Source organism: Desmodus rotundus, chromosome 8 (assembly GCF_022682495.2).
Source record: "Desmodus rotundus isolate HL8 chromosome 8, HLdesRot8A.1, whole genome shotgun sequence".
NCBI lineage: Eukaryota > Metazoa > Chordata > Mammalia > Chiroptera > Phyllostomidae > Desmodus > Desmodus rotundus.
The window spans coordinates 52,950,990-52,967,543 of NC_071394.1; the positions used below are offsets into that span (position 1 = coordinate 52,950,990).

Sequence of the window (16,554 nt, forward strand, 5' to 3'; positions counted from 1 at the left end):
ATCATTTTTCATATTTGAGAATAGATAAGTATTTTTTAGTTGATTTTCAAAGCATAGGCTCTATTCAGATGCACAGCACTGCCTTTCTTCTTCTTTCTTGTTAAGGTATCAGTTAAAATGAAGCAGTACAAAGATGAACTTTTGGCCTCCTGTTTGACTTTTATTCTGTCCCTGCCATATGACATCATTGAACTTGATGTTAGAGCCTACGTTCCTGCATTACAGGTAGATGCATTGTCTTGAGTAAATCCATTTCATTTATGTAGGATTTCCACAGAAGTATCAAGGTCTTCCCATAGCAGTCACAGGAGGTGCTTACCAAACAGACACCCATGGTTTAAGTTCTACTTCTGCTACTTAGTAGCTTTGGGACTTGGGACACTTGGCTTGGCCTCTCTGAACTTTCTTTACAGTTGGGTATGAGGATTGAACCTCCATGTGTTGAAATCCTACACTATATCACCAAACATGTAGACTAGTGGTGCTTGTTTTTCTGACAATGACCTGGGATGCACCCACTTACCTCCAGCAGTGCCTAACATTCTGGCACTAGAAAGGCTTATTCATTAGAAACCACAATTAATTGGTGGTGTTTCTCTCTTTAAATCTTAAATTCCCCGCGTTTCAGTTTACCATGTTTGTATTAATATATAGATGGCTTTTAAACTTGGCCTGAGCTATACCCCACTGGCAGAAGTAGGCCTTAATGCCCTGGAAGAATGGTCAGCTTACATCAGCAAACAAGTAATTCAGCCCTATTATAAGGACATTCTACCTGGACTTGATGGATACTTAAAAACTTCAGCCTTATCAGGTAAGGCTTAAAAGAATTGTGATGTGTATCTTAAATAAAATGGCAATGTAATAATCACAACACAACTACTGTTTGTAATTTTGTAACTTATGAACTATGAACCCCACTTATTCAAAATATATTTATTGGTATTTTTATAATCTCTCCAATTCATTTCAATACAATTGGGACATAAGAAATATAAATGAAGTATTATACCTATTTTTCATTTTATTCTCTTATATCCTACCAAGCTTTATAAAATCTTCAAAGGTTAGAACTTATCTTAAGTATCTTGAACTCCTTATAGCTTCTGATACACGGCCTTGTAAAAAAGTTTATTGAATCAATCAAACAGAAATTAAAACTATAAGAGATTTCAATAGTAATTTTATATTTTGACCTAATCTCATTTGATTTTTACTAGTTTTTCAAATATAACTGATGAAGCACTATTGTTAACCAGTTAAGAAGAATTGTCATAGGAGAAATAGGTTTGGGGAAAGGTTCAGAGAAAAAAATTCCAGACAAAAGTTTTATCAGGCAAGAAAAGTAGTACTTGGAGTTGAGGGGAATGGATTTACTTGAACCACAGTGAAAAGGGACATTGTTATTAGATGAAGCAAAATGATTCCGTTTGGAGAAAGACACTGAAGTTTTGGTAAGAACTGAAACTTCACTATCATCAAAATAGAAAATCAAGTGTTATTTTTTAAAAGTTCATCTATGTTAATCATGATTTTATTGTTCAACTTAAATATTGTTGGTTTGGGAACATTAAGTGAAAGGTTTGTGACAAATTTCATTCACTGCAGAGTTTATGAAGGAGTCACAATTTTGGGAGATATTTCTGTAAATGATAGTAATAACAAATATGTAGAGATAAAAATACAAACTAGTTAATATGTATAGCTTAGGCTTTTAAAATTCACTGTATATAAGGAATGCTTTTAAAACTCGCAGTATATAAGGAATGCTGCTTGTTGAGTAGTTCACTAAAAATATATCTAGGGGCAAATATCATGGTGCTTTTCTTTGCTTTTCAAAATTTAGTTCTGTCAATTAGCTCATTGAAATGATCTGTGCTTTTAAATTAAGGGAAATTATTGTGATTCTTTTAAGCAAAGGATTTATCCATTGATAATTATATGTAACTGTACATAATTAGAAGATAGGGAAAAGGAGAGACTAAGTAAAGTTAAATAACAAGAAAATCCATAATCTTAAAGACAGCCACTATTTTTAGTAATGTTTTATTTGCTATATCAAACTTCCAGAACAGCAGCAGTAATAGTAAAAGAATTCCTGTATACTCTTTATCAAAATTCAGCAGTTAAGTTTTTGTCCCTTATGCTTCATTATGGCAGGTACTTCCACTCTCTACATATTGTGTGATAATGTGTGTGTGTGTGTGTGTGTGTGTGTGTGTATACAGGATGGGGCAAAGTTTTACAGGGTTTACAGTTTGTATGGAAAATAATGAAGTAATTAATAAATAATAATATAAGAATAAACTCTGTGCTTTGTGTTCTCATAACTGTAAATCTACTTTTGCCGCACCCTGTACATACTGCCATATACAATATATACTGACACATATGAACCCTTAGAGTAAGTTGCAGGCATTGTGGGTATTTATGCCTAAATACTACAGTGTGTATTTCTTAGGAGCAAGGATATTCTTTTTTTTTTTAAAGATTTTATTTATTTATTTTTAGAGAGGGAGAAGGGAGGAAGAAAGAGAGGGAGAGAAACAGCAATGTGTGCTTGCCTCTTGCACACCCCCAACTGGGGACCTGGCCCGCAACCCAGGCGTGTGCCCGGACTGGGAATCAAACCCGCCATCCTTTGGTTTGTAGGCCAGCCCTGAATCTACTGAGCCACACCAGCTAGGGCAACAAGGACATTTTTTTATATAACCATAGTATCATTATCAAAATCAGGAAAAACTAGGAAAAATAACATGAATACATTAATCTACAGTCCATATGCAAATTTTTAGTTGTCTTGTTAATTTCTTTTTTTTTTAAGGTTTTATTTATTTATTTTTAGAGAGAAGGGAGGGAGGGAGAAAGAGAAGGAGAGAAACATCAATGTGTGGTTGCCTCTTGCGTGCCCCCTACTGAGGACCTGGCCCATGACCCAGGAATGTGCCCTGACTGGGAATCAAACCAGTGACCCTTTGGTTCACAGGCCAGCACTCAATCCACTTCGTTATCCCACCAGGGCTCATTAATATCTTTCATAGCCATATTTATAGATGTATTTCTTTGTCATCTAGATTTCAATCTAGGACCATGCATTGCATTTATTTGTTGTAACTTTGTATCCTCTTTAAATGTGGGATAGTTCTTCAATCTTCCTTAGTTCTCACAAATTGACGTTTTTGAGTATTGCAGGCTGGTTATTTTATAGACTATCTTTCAGTGTCAATTTGTCTGATATTTCCTCACGATGAGGTTAAGCTCATACATTTTGGCAGAAACACTCAGAAGCAATGCTGTGCCCTTCTCACAGCATCATGATGGCAGTTGGTGCCATTACCAGGTGTGTTCGTTTTGACCATTTGATTAGTGAGTGTCTGCTCCATCTTTTTATAGTTTTAAAGTAACTCTTTCCCCTTTGTGTGAGTCAGTCATTTGAGGTCCTCTCCTTCTCACCTTCTTGAAGAATTGAGTCCTAAGGCTTTTAGGTGGCGTAAAGGAAGGTAGATATCTGGGTAGCTGTGGTGCTCCTGAGGGGCGTGAGGAATGCAGCCCTGTGGGGTGACCTGACATTGGGGTCAGAGCTGGAGCAGGGTAGGGGGCACTAGTATGTTGGGGCAGCCTTGTGAGATATGGGGATCCAGACAAGAAGGATGAGGAGGGTGACAATTTTATATCTATCTATACATATTTATATGTAATAAACATGCACACATGGAAAAATAAGTGTAGAAATGGAGATGAAAGTATATGTGTGTATGTATATGTAACACATGTACGAGGTCTGTCTGGAAGGTTTCCAGCCATGTAATATGAAAAATAGAGACATTTATTGAAGAAGATATAAGAGACATTGTACATAGAACAGTACTTCAGTCCCCTTCAAAGTAGGCGCCTTGGGACCTCACACAGTTCTCCCAATCGCCATTGGATGCCACATTGTATTTTGCTGAATCTCATTGACAGTCTGAAATCTCTTCCCTTTCAAAGGCAATTTTAGTTTTGGGAAAAGCCAGAAGTCTCAGGGTGCCAAATCTGGGCTATGGGGGGGTTGAATCACCTGGGTGATTTGATGTTTTAACCAATCTCTTCACGAGATGTGATCCATGAACAGGTGCATGTCCGTGATGAAGCTGCCAGTCACCAGTTGCCCATAGCTGCAGCCTTTTGAATCTGAATAGTTTCCGTGGAGGCATGTTCAAGCTTAACACAGCTTGATGCAATTTGATGCAGATTTGTTGCTCTCCTTGCTCAGTCATTTTGAATTTTGAATGTGACAGCCACACAGTACACATGCTCACTCAACAGTGTCTACTGCCCCCACTGACTAGTACCGTGAAGTTGTCATTGTTCACGTGTGCACATTCCAGTCCACTCTTCTTGGCTGCCATGTTACATTGATGTCATGCAAACCATTCTCATATTAACAATGACTGGACTTTTCGAGACAGACCTTGTATATTCTAGTTCTAGACATTGAAAGGGCCTGCTTGGGAGTAGTAACACCTTAATGGTAATGAGCAAACCTGGTGCCAAGATCATGGCTTTTAAATGTCATTTTCCATTAAAAGAAACCAGCATTCCTTGGGTAAGTGACTGGTTGCAGCGTGGGATAGAGAAAATACAAGATAAACCTAGAATATTGTATTTTCTGAAACATCCAGAAAGCAAGGAATTATTCAAAGAATGATGGGAAAATGTCACAGGCAAATTTAGGATAATTTGGGTATCAAAGTAAATCATTTTAAAAAGAGGTTATATTCCATTGGCTCAAGTAGGAAATATTGAGTAGAGATATAAATAAAATTAGTAAATTGAAAGTTTCATAATGTTTTTTGTTGCCGTGTAATAAGTTACCACATATTTAGCAGTTAAAATGAACACCCAGAAAAAAGCAAAAAACACCCATCTATTATTTCACAGTTTTGTAGGTCAGAAGTCCAGGTGGGCTCAGCTGGTCCTCTACTCAGAGTTTCACAATTTCACTGAAGTGTTGGCCGTGCTGGGCTCTTCACTGGAAACTCTGGGTAAGAATTTTCTTTCAGTTTTATTCAGGTTATTGGCAGGATCTGATATTCTCACTTCTTTGCTGGCTGATGGTCAGGGCTAATTCTCAGCTTCTGGAGGCCTATTTCTGGTCCTTGCTCATGGCCCCCTCCATCTTTACATCCAGCAACAGCACTGAATCTTTTTTCATGCTTCGAATCTCTGTGACTTCTTTTACTAGCTGGGGAAAACTCTGCTTCTAAGGGGCTTGTGTGATTCAAGTAGGCCTACCTGGTTAATCTCCCTTTTGTTATGTAAGGGAACACAATCATGGGAATAATACCAGGTGGAAGATCATAGGGCTATCTTAAAATTCTGCCTATCACATATACTTTTAAAGCACCTTAGCCCAAACATACATTGTTTTACCCAATGACCATGGGTAAAAATAGCAACTTTATAGTGGAGACACCTGGCAGACACCCTCTTGGACAATTGCTAGTACTGGGACCAGTTTACAGCAATGCTTCCTGATAGTGGTTTGCTGAGAAGAATGCAGAGTTGCTCCGTGCCACTCCTGCCAAAGGTGCACAGTCTCTGTTGTCTTTTTTAGCCCATAAAGTCAACTTAAAGCTCAGAAATTATTCTTTTGGTTCGCAGCCCGTGCTCAATCCACTGAGCTACACCAGCCAAGGCAGCTCAGAAATTATTCTGATAAGATCCTGATTTTTTGCCGTCTTGGAAGATTACACAGAAAGTAAAGAGAACTTTTCATATTATAGACAAAGGAAACCAAGGAAGTACATCCTTTAAAACTGAATGACCTTTGCTAAAATTTTAACTCATTTTATGGTTTCTTTTCAGATTGACTTTGCAACTTTATTTATTATACTCTTACATTCTGAAATAAACTGATACAACTTTAAAATAGGAGCCCGTCTTAGGGAGTCGATGAGATCAAATTGTTTAAAAGTGATACTAATGTGTTACATGTATTAACGTGTGATCTTCAAATAAATATGTAAGTCTTTAAAAAAATCACTTCTACTTCCAATGTGCTAGTTGTAACCCACATAAACAAAGACCTGTGGAGTTTCACACTTGTGGAGAGAGATCCAGACAGACAACAAAAAGCACTAGATTCTCTTGCTTATGAAAAACTCTCCTTCCTTGAAAATCAAAAACACACCCACAATTATATTTCTGTGCTATTGCTTCTGTAGTTTCAGCCACTTACTAATTATAACTTATTACCAAAATTACCTCTTTCACTGAGGAAACTTGGAATGGATAATTGAAAATTGTCTGCCAGACTCATGCAGCCTGAGGGCACACATCTGTGGACAAATTCATTCACATGGTCCCAACTCTAGCCTCATTGTAGCCTGTAAAAACAAGAAGCAAAAGCACACAAACTTAAAAGTGATGCTTAGTAATCAGTGTTTTATTGCTATATTTTACTTATAAATTATCCGGGTACTCAGTAATTATCCATTAATTAACTCAGTCCAAATTTTCAAGTTATCAGTAGATCTTAGAAGTTATCTTTTAGCTAGCTGGCATGCTGCAAAACATAGTTACTGGGAAAATAAAAATTTTGCCTAAGTAAAGATTCAGTTTATTTGAACATAATCTTAAAAGTTTTGCAGGACTGCTTGTGATGATGAAAAAGTCTGGAGATGGACGACAGTGATGTTAGCACAACATTGCGAAAGTTACTAATGCCACTTAATCATACATTTAAAGATAGTTAAAAGATTACATGTTGTGTTATATGTTTTATACCACAATAAAAGGTTATGAGAAGTAATGTTAACTTCCTTTCAGGCTTAGTAAGCCTGAATACGTTTAGGAAAAACAAACCTAAGTAGAATAAAATGTATACTGTGTTATGCTTAACACTAAAAGGAAAAAAAAAGACATTTTATTAAACTTGTCTCATTTACCAAAGATGGATTCCTAAAATGCTTCTGAGCTAGTTTCTGCAAGATTTTTAAAAGACTCTGGCCCATTTAAGGCATTATAAGCAGTATCCTTATTTTCAGAAAATTTTACGAATATTCAATTTACATAAGCTTATTAATTTGTGTAAGTCAGAAAAAATCTTTAAGAGACTTTATACCTCATTTATTAATACCCTCAAATATAGGAGAACATCACACACATAAGGAGAGAAGTAAAGGCCTTTCTCAAATCAGGCATTTAGATACACAGACACGTGGAGAGCTAATAGCTTCAGTTCTTCAATTTGAGTCTTAGCTCAGGAGACGGAGGACGCCAACAGAACACTGACTGGTACATATATCAAAGAGCTTTTTTTCTCAGTGTATGAAATTCTGAACTGATTCGAGCTACAGAAAATAATAATAATAAAAAGACACGGAAAACCAAGTCCTCTTTTCATCTCTGGCCCATCAGAGAGTAGATCTCCAGCATCCATCCACAGAAGGTTACCAAATGGTCAGCAGACCACAAACCCAAATTTTTAGACACTACTCCCACCTGTGGGGACCAAACCAAAAGCATGAAATCATATGAAAGGCAGGAACTAGAGTGGCAGAAAGCTAGATAAGGTTTTCTTGTCACTTGGAAATCATTTCTTGGAGCTAAAAAAAGATAGGCTAGGATTAAGCCACCTGTGAGGCGTCTTCCAGCAATGCAGCTTACCTGGCTCTGCCAGCAAATACTAGGCATCTCCATAGCTAGTGAGAAGTTAACTTTATAGCTGTAAAATTATGACTCTATGCTGATATAAAAGAACATGTGTCAAAGATTTTATTTAACTAAGTAATTAATAAAGGAACTACTATGATGTTAGAGCTGGTTTCTATAACCTGAATCTAACCACAAGAAAACATTAGACAAATCCAAATAGAGAGACAGTGTACAAAATTACTGGCACATAATTTTAAAAATGTTTAAATCATGAAATGCAAGGAAAGACTGAAGAACTGTTTCAGAGTAAAGGGTACTAAATAGACAACAAAATGTAACATGATTCTGAATTTAGGATCAGTGCTGGTACCTGAACTGGGCTAAGGACTAAATGTGGGTAATGTCTCAAGGACAGTGTCCTGATTTGGATAGTTGTGTGGTGGTTATATAGAGAAATATTTTTGAAAATAATTATAAACTTCTATAAAATTTGGATGTATAGTATAAAACTTTCTTTCCTAAAGCCCCGCCACCTCAGATTATTACTTTAGTGTATTTTCTGCCCAATCTCTGGTACATATGGTTCTCCAAGTATCTATATTTCTTTGTGTAGGCAATGATATTTAAGACCAACAGAGCCACTATTAATATATTTTCATTCTAGAAACATAATTTTCAATCTTAATTAAAATTAGTATTTTTGTCCTGACTGGTGTGGCTCATTGGGTTCAGCAGCATCCTACAAACTGAAAGGTCATCAGTTTGATTCCTGGTCAGGGCACATGCCTGGGTTGCAGGCCAGGTGCCCAGTTGGGGGGGTGTAAGAGGCAACCAATTGATCAATGTTTTTCTCAAACATTGATGTTTCTCTCCCTCTCTTTCTGCCTCCCTTCCCCTCTCTCTAATAATAAATAAATAAAATCTTTAAAAAATTAGGATTTTAATGTCTCCATTTGGCAATATAGTATGTTCACCCTAATATTCATCAAGTAAATGAATGAATACTTTTTAAAATTGACATTTGTTTTCTATTGATAGATGAGAACAAGAATACCTGGGAAGTGTCGGCACTTTCTCGAGCTGCCCAGAAAGGATTTAATAAAGTTCTGTTAAAGCATCTGAAAAGGACAAAGAACATTTTATCAGTAAGAAATCCCTTGCATTTTCTTTACCTTAAATAATGCAAAGATCAGATGCTAATGCTTGTGCATAGTAAAAATCTTCATTTAAAATGTTAGTCTTACATATAAATTAGAATGCAATATAGAAATAATTTCAATATATCTTTAGCAATAAAAATGTAGCTAAATTAACTGTTTGGTTTATTGTCTTGATCCTGTTTTCCTGTCTGTCTACTTTTTAAGTGTAGTTAGCGGATAATAAAAAGTAATTAGTTCATATTCAGTAAACAGTGGGAATACTGATACTATGTAAGATTGATTTATTTACTGATTGGATATTAAATATATAATTTTGTCAAGTGTAATTCATGTCATTTTTTTTCTGATGTTAATTTGTTGACAACATTTTTCAGACATGGCATATAATGTAATTGGAAAAATGATGTAAAAAGAGAAAATTGAATTAGTATAGGGAAAATAACTTAGTATAAAGTAAAAGTTAAAATATGCAAAACTTAAAATTTTAAGAATTAAATTTATTGGGGTGATGCTGTTTAATAAAATTATATAGGTTTCAGGTGTAGAATTCTGTAATTACATCATCTGTGTACTGCATTTTGTCTTTACTACCCAAAGTTAAACCTCTTTTCATCAGCGCATATTTGACCCTCTTTGCCTTTTGCTTCTTTCCCCCACCTCACTTTCCCTTTGGTAACCACCATGCTGTTGTCTGTATCTATGAGTTTTGTTTATCTTGTTTGCTCATTTATTGTTCTGTTCTATTTCCCATATATGAGTGAATTCATATGGTTCTTGACTTTTTTCTGTCTTATTTATTTCACTTAGCATGATATTCTCAATGTCCATCCATGTCACAAATGACAGTATTTCATCCTTTATGGCTGAGTAGTATTCCATTGTATATATGTACCACATCTTCTTTATTTAATTCTCTATTGAAGGACATTTCGGTTGTTTCCATGCATTTGCCACCATGAATAATGCTGCAGTGAACATAGGAGTGCATGGATCTTTACAAATAAATGTTTTCAGATTTTTCAGTCAGATACCCAGAAGGCGGCTTGCTGGGTCATATGGTAATTCTCTTCTTAATTTTTTGAGGAACCTCCATGCTTTTTTCAATAGTGGCTGTGCATTCCCACCAGCAATGAATTAGGATTCTTTTTTCTCCACAACCTCTCCAACTCTTGTTATTCCTTGTTATGTTGATGATAGCCATTCTAACAGGTGTGAGGTGGTAGCTCATTGTAGTTTTGATTTGCATTTCTCTAATAGCTAGTGAGGTTGAGCATATTTTCATGTAATCTGTTGGCCATTTGTATGTCTTCTTGGGAGAAGTGTCTGTTCAGATTCTCTGCCCACTTTTTAATTGGATTATTTTTTGTTGGTGGTGGTGTTGAGTTGTATGAGTTCTTTATATATTTTGGATATTAACCCCTTATTAGAGGTATTGTTTGCAAATATCTTCTCCCAATTGGTTGGTTGCCTTTTTGTTTTGTTGATGGTTTCCTTGCTCACTACAGATGCTATTTAGTTTGATATAATCTCATTAATTTATTTTTGCTTTTGCTTCCCTTGCCTTTGAGGTCAAATTCATAAAACCTTCTGTAAGATCATTGTCCACAAGTTTAGTACCTATCTTATCTTCTATGTATTAATAGTTCATTGTTTCAACTATTATACTTATTTAGGTCTTTGATCCATTTTGAGTTGATTTTTGTGTATGGTGACAAATAGTCTAGTTTTATTCTTATGCAATGTGTCTTCCAGTTTTTCCAGCACTATTTATTGAAGAGGCTTTCTTTTCTTCATTGTATATTTTTGACTCCTTTGCAAAAATTATTTGCCCATTTATGTGGGTTTATTTCTGGGCACTCAATTCTGTTCTGTTGGTGTGTGTGTCTGGCTTTTTGCCAATATCGTGCTATTTTGATTATTCTTACTTTGAAGTGTAAACATTTGAAAAATTGTTACTGTCTAGAACTGATAATGCAAACTCTAAGGTAAACTCTTCCCTCCTTATTATTTTTGACAGTTTTTTGGTTGAGAGACCAAAAATTAGAAATTGTTGTCTAATTTTTTAAAATTATTTTATTATATACATGAAACAAGGTAAAAAGTATTTGAGCCTCTCTTTGGTGTTGCAAATAAAATTTCTTTACAGATACATCACCTCTGTTCCCTAGGACAGCTTTTTTCAATTTCAGTGTGCTGCTTTTACTCGTTGGCATTTGTACTGCGGTGTCCTGGTGGGTAACACTGTTGGCTCCTTAGCACTTTATTAAATCTTGGTCCTTGAGCACACATCTTTTTCGTATTCTGTGTGATGAAACCTGGAGTTTGCACAAAGCAACCTGCTGCATAGTGAGGTTTGACAGTCGTCTTCAGGAAGAGCACTTGTGTGACGCTTTCTGTGAGCTTTGAAGTAAGGTAGCCACTTTTTTTTTTTTCAAGAACATATTTATTTGAAAGAACAAATGACAGACATACTGGCTATTCAGTATTTGGCAAATATTTTTTATGAATAAATAGTGATCCTATCACTTTAAAGAAAACATCTGAGAATATTTCTTGGCAATGATTTTATCTATACAATTTATAGATCATTTATCTGATAAAATCTAAGCAGTTATGTGAAAGTTAAAATTAAAATTTTAAAGCTAGTGATGGAAAACTAGTAACCATCACTATGAGCTGGACAGCTTCTCAATACTTAAAAAAGATTTTTCTGATGACATTGGTAGTAATATTACCAAGTGTGATTTTTTTGCATATATAATGAATTATGTCAATATTTGGTAGATCTGAATAACCCAGTGAAACAATAACTTCAGATGATCAATATATTATGTTATCAGACCATGATGGGTAAAAGAAATCGATTCAATGTGCAAGATAAACCAGTGGATTTTAATGTAATAGGTTATATAATATTTATTGATAAAGTTTCAGATTTTTCATTGTAATTAATCTCTAAGAAACTACCACTTGCTTAGTGTCCATGTACTACCAAAGAATAATCATCCGGTCATCTGAAAGGCATATCATAATACTATTTCCTCCTTCTCTACCTTCTAACTGTAGCCCTAACAACATGAGAACTGTTTTCTAGTGAGCCACACAATAAAGTAATTAAAGAATTCCATTTTTCTAAGGTTTTTTGTTTGTTAATTTGGAAAATACAGGGTAGGGCAAAAGTAGGGTTATAGTTGTTCATATGGATATAATACATTAATTAATGAATAATAGTACAAGAATAAATTTTGGGTTTTGCATACTCACAACTGTAAACCTACTTTTGCCTCACCCTGTATAGTTACTTTTCCTAAAAGTATTTCATTTGTTAACACGTTATGGGTTTAGTTTTTTGAATAAAATAATTATTTAAATTTATCAACATTTACCTAATGTACTTATATTTCTCAGTATTTATCTAATATGATAAACTTATCATATTTATGGTGAATTGTAATTTATATGTATTAATATTTATCTAATATGTTTATCTACTGTGTAGATCATACTAGATAAATATTGATAAATATGACCAATATTAAAGCTCTTCTGTGGAATCCTTAGTATCAGATTTTAAGGATATGAAGGGTTCTGCTAAAACTTTGGACTAGGAAATGGACATTTAACTGCAAAGTTGGAAGAGATGTGACTTCATGAATTTGCAGTAAAATTAACAGCAGTACTGTGTAGGATATAATGAACCATTGGGAGACATTAATAATAGAGAAGGTTGTAAAATAGTTTTTCTCTTCTCTCATAATTCTCTTTAATTTTTAACTCGATTATCATCACATGTAATATAATTGTTCAATTGCAGAATGAAGTACTGTCCTTAGAAGAAATAAGGATTAGAGTGGTACAAATGCTTGGCACTCTGGGAGGAAAAGTAAGCAAAAATCTTATAACAGGTAAGTAAAGTTGTCCTTAAAATAAGTGAACCTCTATAGATATGTCTGTGCTTGAATTTAGATGTATGCAGATCCTCATATATTTGGATATCTGCTCCTATATATAATTTACATATTTTCAAATAAGATTACAAAGAATAATTGCCTAATGAATTGCTTGGATTACATCCAAGCAATCAGATTATTCAGTATACTACTAGGGAAAATGTCCTAGTTTGAAATGTTAAACGTATTTTTTGTTTTAAAACAATCTATTTTGACACACTTTTCTATATTAAACGTTATGTCAGAAATTCAAAGTCAAAATTTTTTAAACCTGGTATTTTTAATATTTGGAAATTTTAAGAGTGTTTTTTGTGAGAATTAACATTTTTGTTTAGTAAGAATTCATCTTTATTTTTACTTTTGAAATTTCATGTTTAGTATACTAGTGACTTTTGGTTATTTTAAGAAGTTACAGCCTGTGTTGGGAAAATAGTGTCAAGGAGATTTTTAATAAGAATATTGTTTATCATTTTTCCACAGACTACCTTAAATCTTTGCTGAAATTGAAAATTCAACATCTCAGACACTTACTTATTTAAAAGTAATATTACTTTAAATTTAATTCAAAAAGAGTATTACAGTGATTTCTAATTAGTTACATGTGTGAAGTAACAAAAAAGGAATAATGAATAACGTGCTTAACTTAAACGTATAACAAAGTACTCTGGTTTCACTAATGAAATGGTATTAGAATGATTTTGAATCAAAAAAATGCTCTTCTTAACCTTTTTTAACAGCTGCATCCTCAGATGAAATGATGAAGAAATATGTAGCATGGGATAGAGAAAAGAGACTCAGTTTTGCAGTCCCGTTTAAAGACATGAAGCCTGTCATTTACCTGGATATTTTCTTGCCTCGGGTTACAGAACTAGCTCTTTCAGCTAGTGACAGACAAACTAAAGTACTTTTGTTTTTCTTTCACTCATTATTTTGAGTCTGTTGTTATTAAGACATATTTTTGTTAGGAAATAAATAATATATTTCAGCCATTCCAATATTATTAATTTTATATTTTCTGTAGCATAGTAATTATGAAACTACTTAATTATCAGAAGTAAATGTCATTGATAAATGAAAGTTAAACATAAATCATCTTACTAGATGATAACCTGGCAAAACATTAATATACCAAAAACTTTATATTAGAAAATGCAGTACAAAGGGCATTTCAAAGTGATTTTTCAATCTGTGCTTGATTATCTTTTCAACCAAGGAGACTAGAAACATATAATTTCAGGTTTTTCTTTTAATTTGTAAATTTTCAGAATGCTTCAAATATTCATTAAAGTAGTCATAATTGAAAATGTGCTAACAAATGAAGCAAAATTCTGCAATATGGCAGCATTGAAATATATTTCTTATGAATGTATTAGTCTCAATATCTGAACCTTCTAAATTTCAATAAACTCTTGAGTAAAGATCGAAGTGAATAGAAAAGCATTAATTTTATACAATAAGAAGTGCTTCTTCCAGTTAATTTACATTTGGGTATGATAGTTGTTTTTTAAAGGGCTAAACTGAGTATTATTTCAAAATGTTCTTCGCTTGTTAACTTGGAAACTTAAACTTTTTTGAACTCCTGGCCTATTTTAGGTTGCAGCTTGTGAACTTTTACATAGCATGGTTATGTTTATGTTGGGAAAAGCCACTCAAATACCTGAAGGTGGTCAGGGTTCCCCACCCATGTACCAACTCTATAAGCGAACTTTTCCTGTGCTACTTCGACTTGCATGTGATGTAGATCAAGTAAGTGATTGATTTTGATTTTGAATCTGAAACAGTTGCAAAATTTTTTTTAAGTTCTGCCTAGTTAAGTGAACATTAGATTTTGCTTCACATTAGAATCACCTAGGGATCTTTAAAAAAAATGCTGCCGCCTGGCTGCTACCCCAGACTCTGATTTAATCCCTCAAGGATTTGACCTGAGGGTCATGACTTTTAAAGGTTGTCCTGATGGTTTTTCACGGGCCACAAAGTTTGGGAATCGCTGTTCTGGTTCGGGGTTGAGTCTAGGCATCTAAAGCTGGAGTAACTATTGCCCCTCACAGGTAGGGACTCACACAGTAGTCTTGAAGCAGATTGGAAATGTTGGCAAATGGCCTATTCCTGGACACATTCTTACTGCTGTCATGAAGCAGAAAACAGTGGAATTCTCAGTTTACTTTACTAAGCTCGCATAACTCTGATATCAGGGCGCACAGATAAAAAAGAAAATGAAATGAAAAACTCAAAAATATAAATGGACAAATCTTCAATATGTATAAATGAATATAATCCAGCACTATTGAGATGCACCGTGACTACACAGGATTTTTAGTTAGAACTGGGAATTTACTGCAGAAAGGATTTCAGAAGCACTGCTCTTCTCTGTAGAAGCCCAAAGGGCATTTGTTAGTTCCTGGTAAACTAGGAATAGTTTACTATTATCTTAATATGATAAAGAATGTCTGCCTGAACGTCACAGCCAAATCATCCCCAGTCCTGAAGCACCAGTGCTGCCTTCTGCTTTGGCCTGGACAGAGCCTTTGGTGAACAGTGATGTGACCTATTCATAGGTGCCTCTGGGACCTATAGGAGCAGTGCCTATGGCTTGGAGTTGTTGGTTGCTCAGTATAGTTTCCTTCAATTACATTTAGTTAGTTATTTATAGTGGTTACTATCTAGGCTTCTCAACTCAGGCTGTGAGTTTCCTGAGGGTAGGGACATTAGAGAGGAAGGAGAAAAGATTATTATTTGTAATATAGTTTTTTAACAATCTGGAAATTTCAAGGGTATTAACTGATAAACTCTAAGCATTAATAAAGCTGGAAGCTGATAAATTCTTATATATCAGTATACTCATATATGTCATATATTACTATTGACCACTTGAAAAATATGTTTACAACATCCCATTCATAATAGAATTTACATACACACACACAAGCATACACACAATGGCTGGAAAAAGTCCAGCCGTTGTTAGTATAACAAGAATGGGTTTGCGCAATGTCGATGTAACCTGGCAGCCAAGGAGGATGGACTGGAATGCACATGTGTGAACAATGATGACTTCACTGTACTAGTCAGTGGGAGCAGTAGACACTGTTGAGTGAGCATGTGTATTGTGCAGCCATCATATTCAAAATGACTGAGCAAGTAGAGCAACAAATCTGCCTAAAATTTTGTGTTAAATTTGAACATTTCTCTGTGAAAAGTATTCAGATGATTCAGAAGGTCACAGCTATGGGCAGCTGGTGACTGGCATCTTCATCACAACCAGGTGCCTGCTCACACATCACATCTCCTGCAGAGGTTTTTGGCAAAACATCAAATCACCCAGATGACTCCACCCCCCTACAGCCCAGATTGGGCACCCTGTGACTTCTGGCTTTTCCCAAAACTAAAATCACCTTTGATAGGGAAGATATTACAGAACATTGATAAGATTCAGGAATATACATCAGGGCATCTGGGAGATCTGTGACTGGGAGAACTGTGTGAGGTGCCAAGGTGCCCACTTTGAAGGGGACTGAGGTGCCATTGTCCTAAGTACAGTATTTCTTGTATCTTGTATCTTCTTCACTAAGTATCTCTATTTTTCATAGTACATGGCTGGATACCTTCTGTACCCATGTCTACATGTATCCTTCTGTACCCTTCTGTACATGTATCTCTATCTGTGTGTATGTATATATATATACATACATGTAGTCTAGGAAAAAATTTCCACATGCCAGGCAAACATTTTATGAATATAAAATGAATATGTGTTATACTTCAGAAAAATCAATATTGAAAAAAATTGCCAGTTCTTCCCAAATCAG

The 16,554-nt window shown here is 34.8% G+C and overlaps 1 protein-coding gene across 5 annotated transcripts in view; it reads left to right on the forward strand.

Annotated features, from left to right (window-relative positions):
- The window catches only part of PRKDC (protein kinase, DNA-activated, catalytic subunit), a 202,964-nt gene that overhangs the window by 39,134 nt on the left and 147,276 nt on the right, over nucleotides 1-16,554 (forward strand). For all 5 annotated transcript variants that reach the window (XM_053929460.1, XM_024578234.4, XM_045186077.2 and 2 more), the window contains 6 exons: nucleotides 106-225; nucleotides 655-814; nucleotides 8,677-8,783; nucleotides 12,613-12,703; nucleotides 13,486-13,649; nucleotides 14,342-14,494. In XM_053929460.1, the coding sequence (XP_053785435.1) occupies nucleotides 106-225; nucleotides 655-814; nucleotides 8,677-8,783; nucleotides 12,613-12,703; nucleotides 13,486-13,649; nucleotides 14,342-14,494 (795 nt within the window). The remainder of the gene's footprint in view (nucleotides 1-105; nucleotides 226-654; nucleotides 815-8,676; nucleotides 8,784-12,612; nucleotides 12,704-13,485; nucleotides 13,650-14,341; nucleotides 14,495-16,554) is intronic.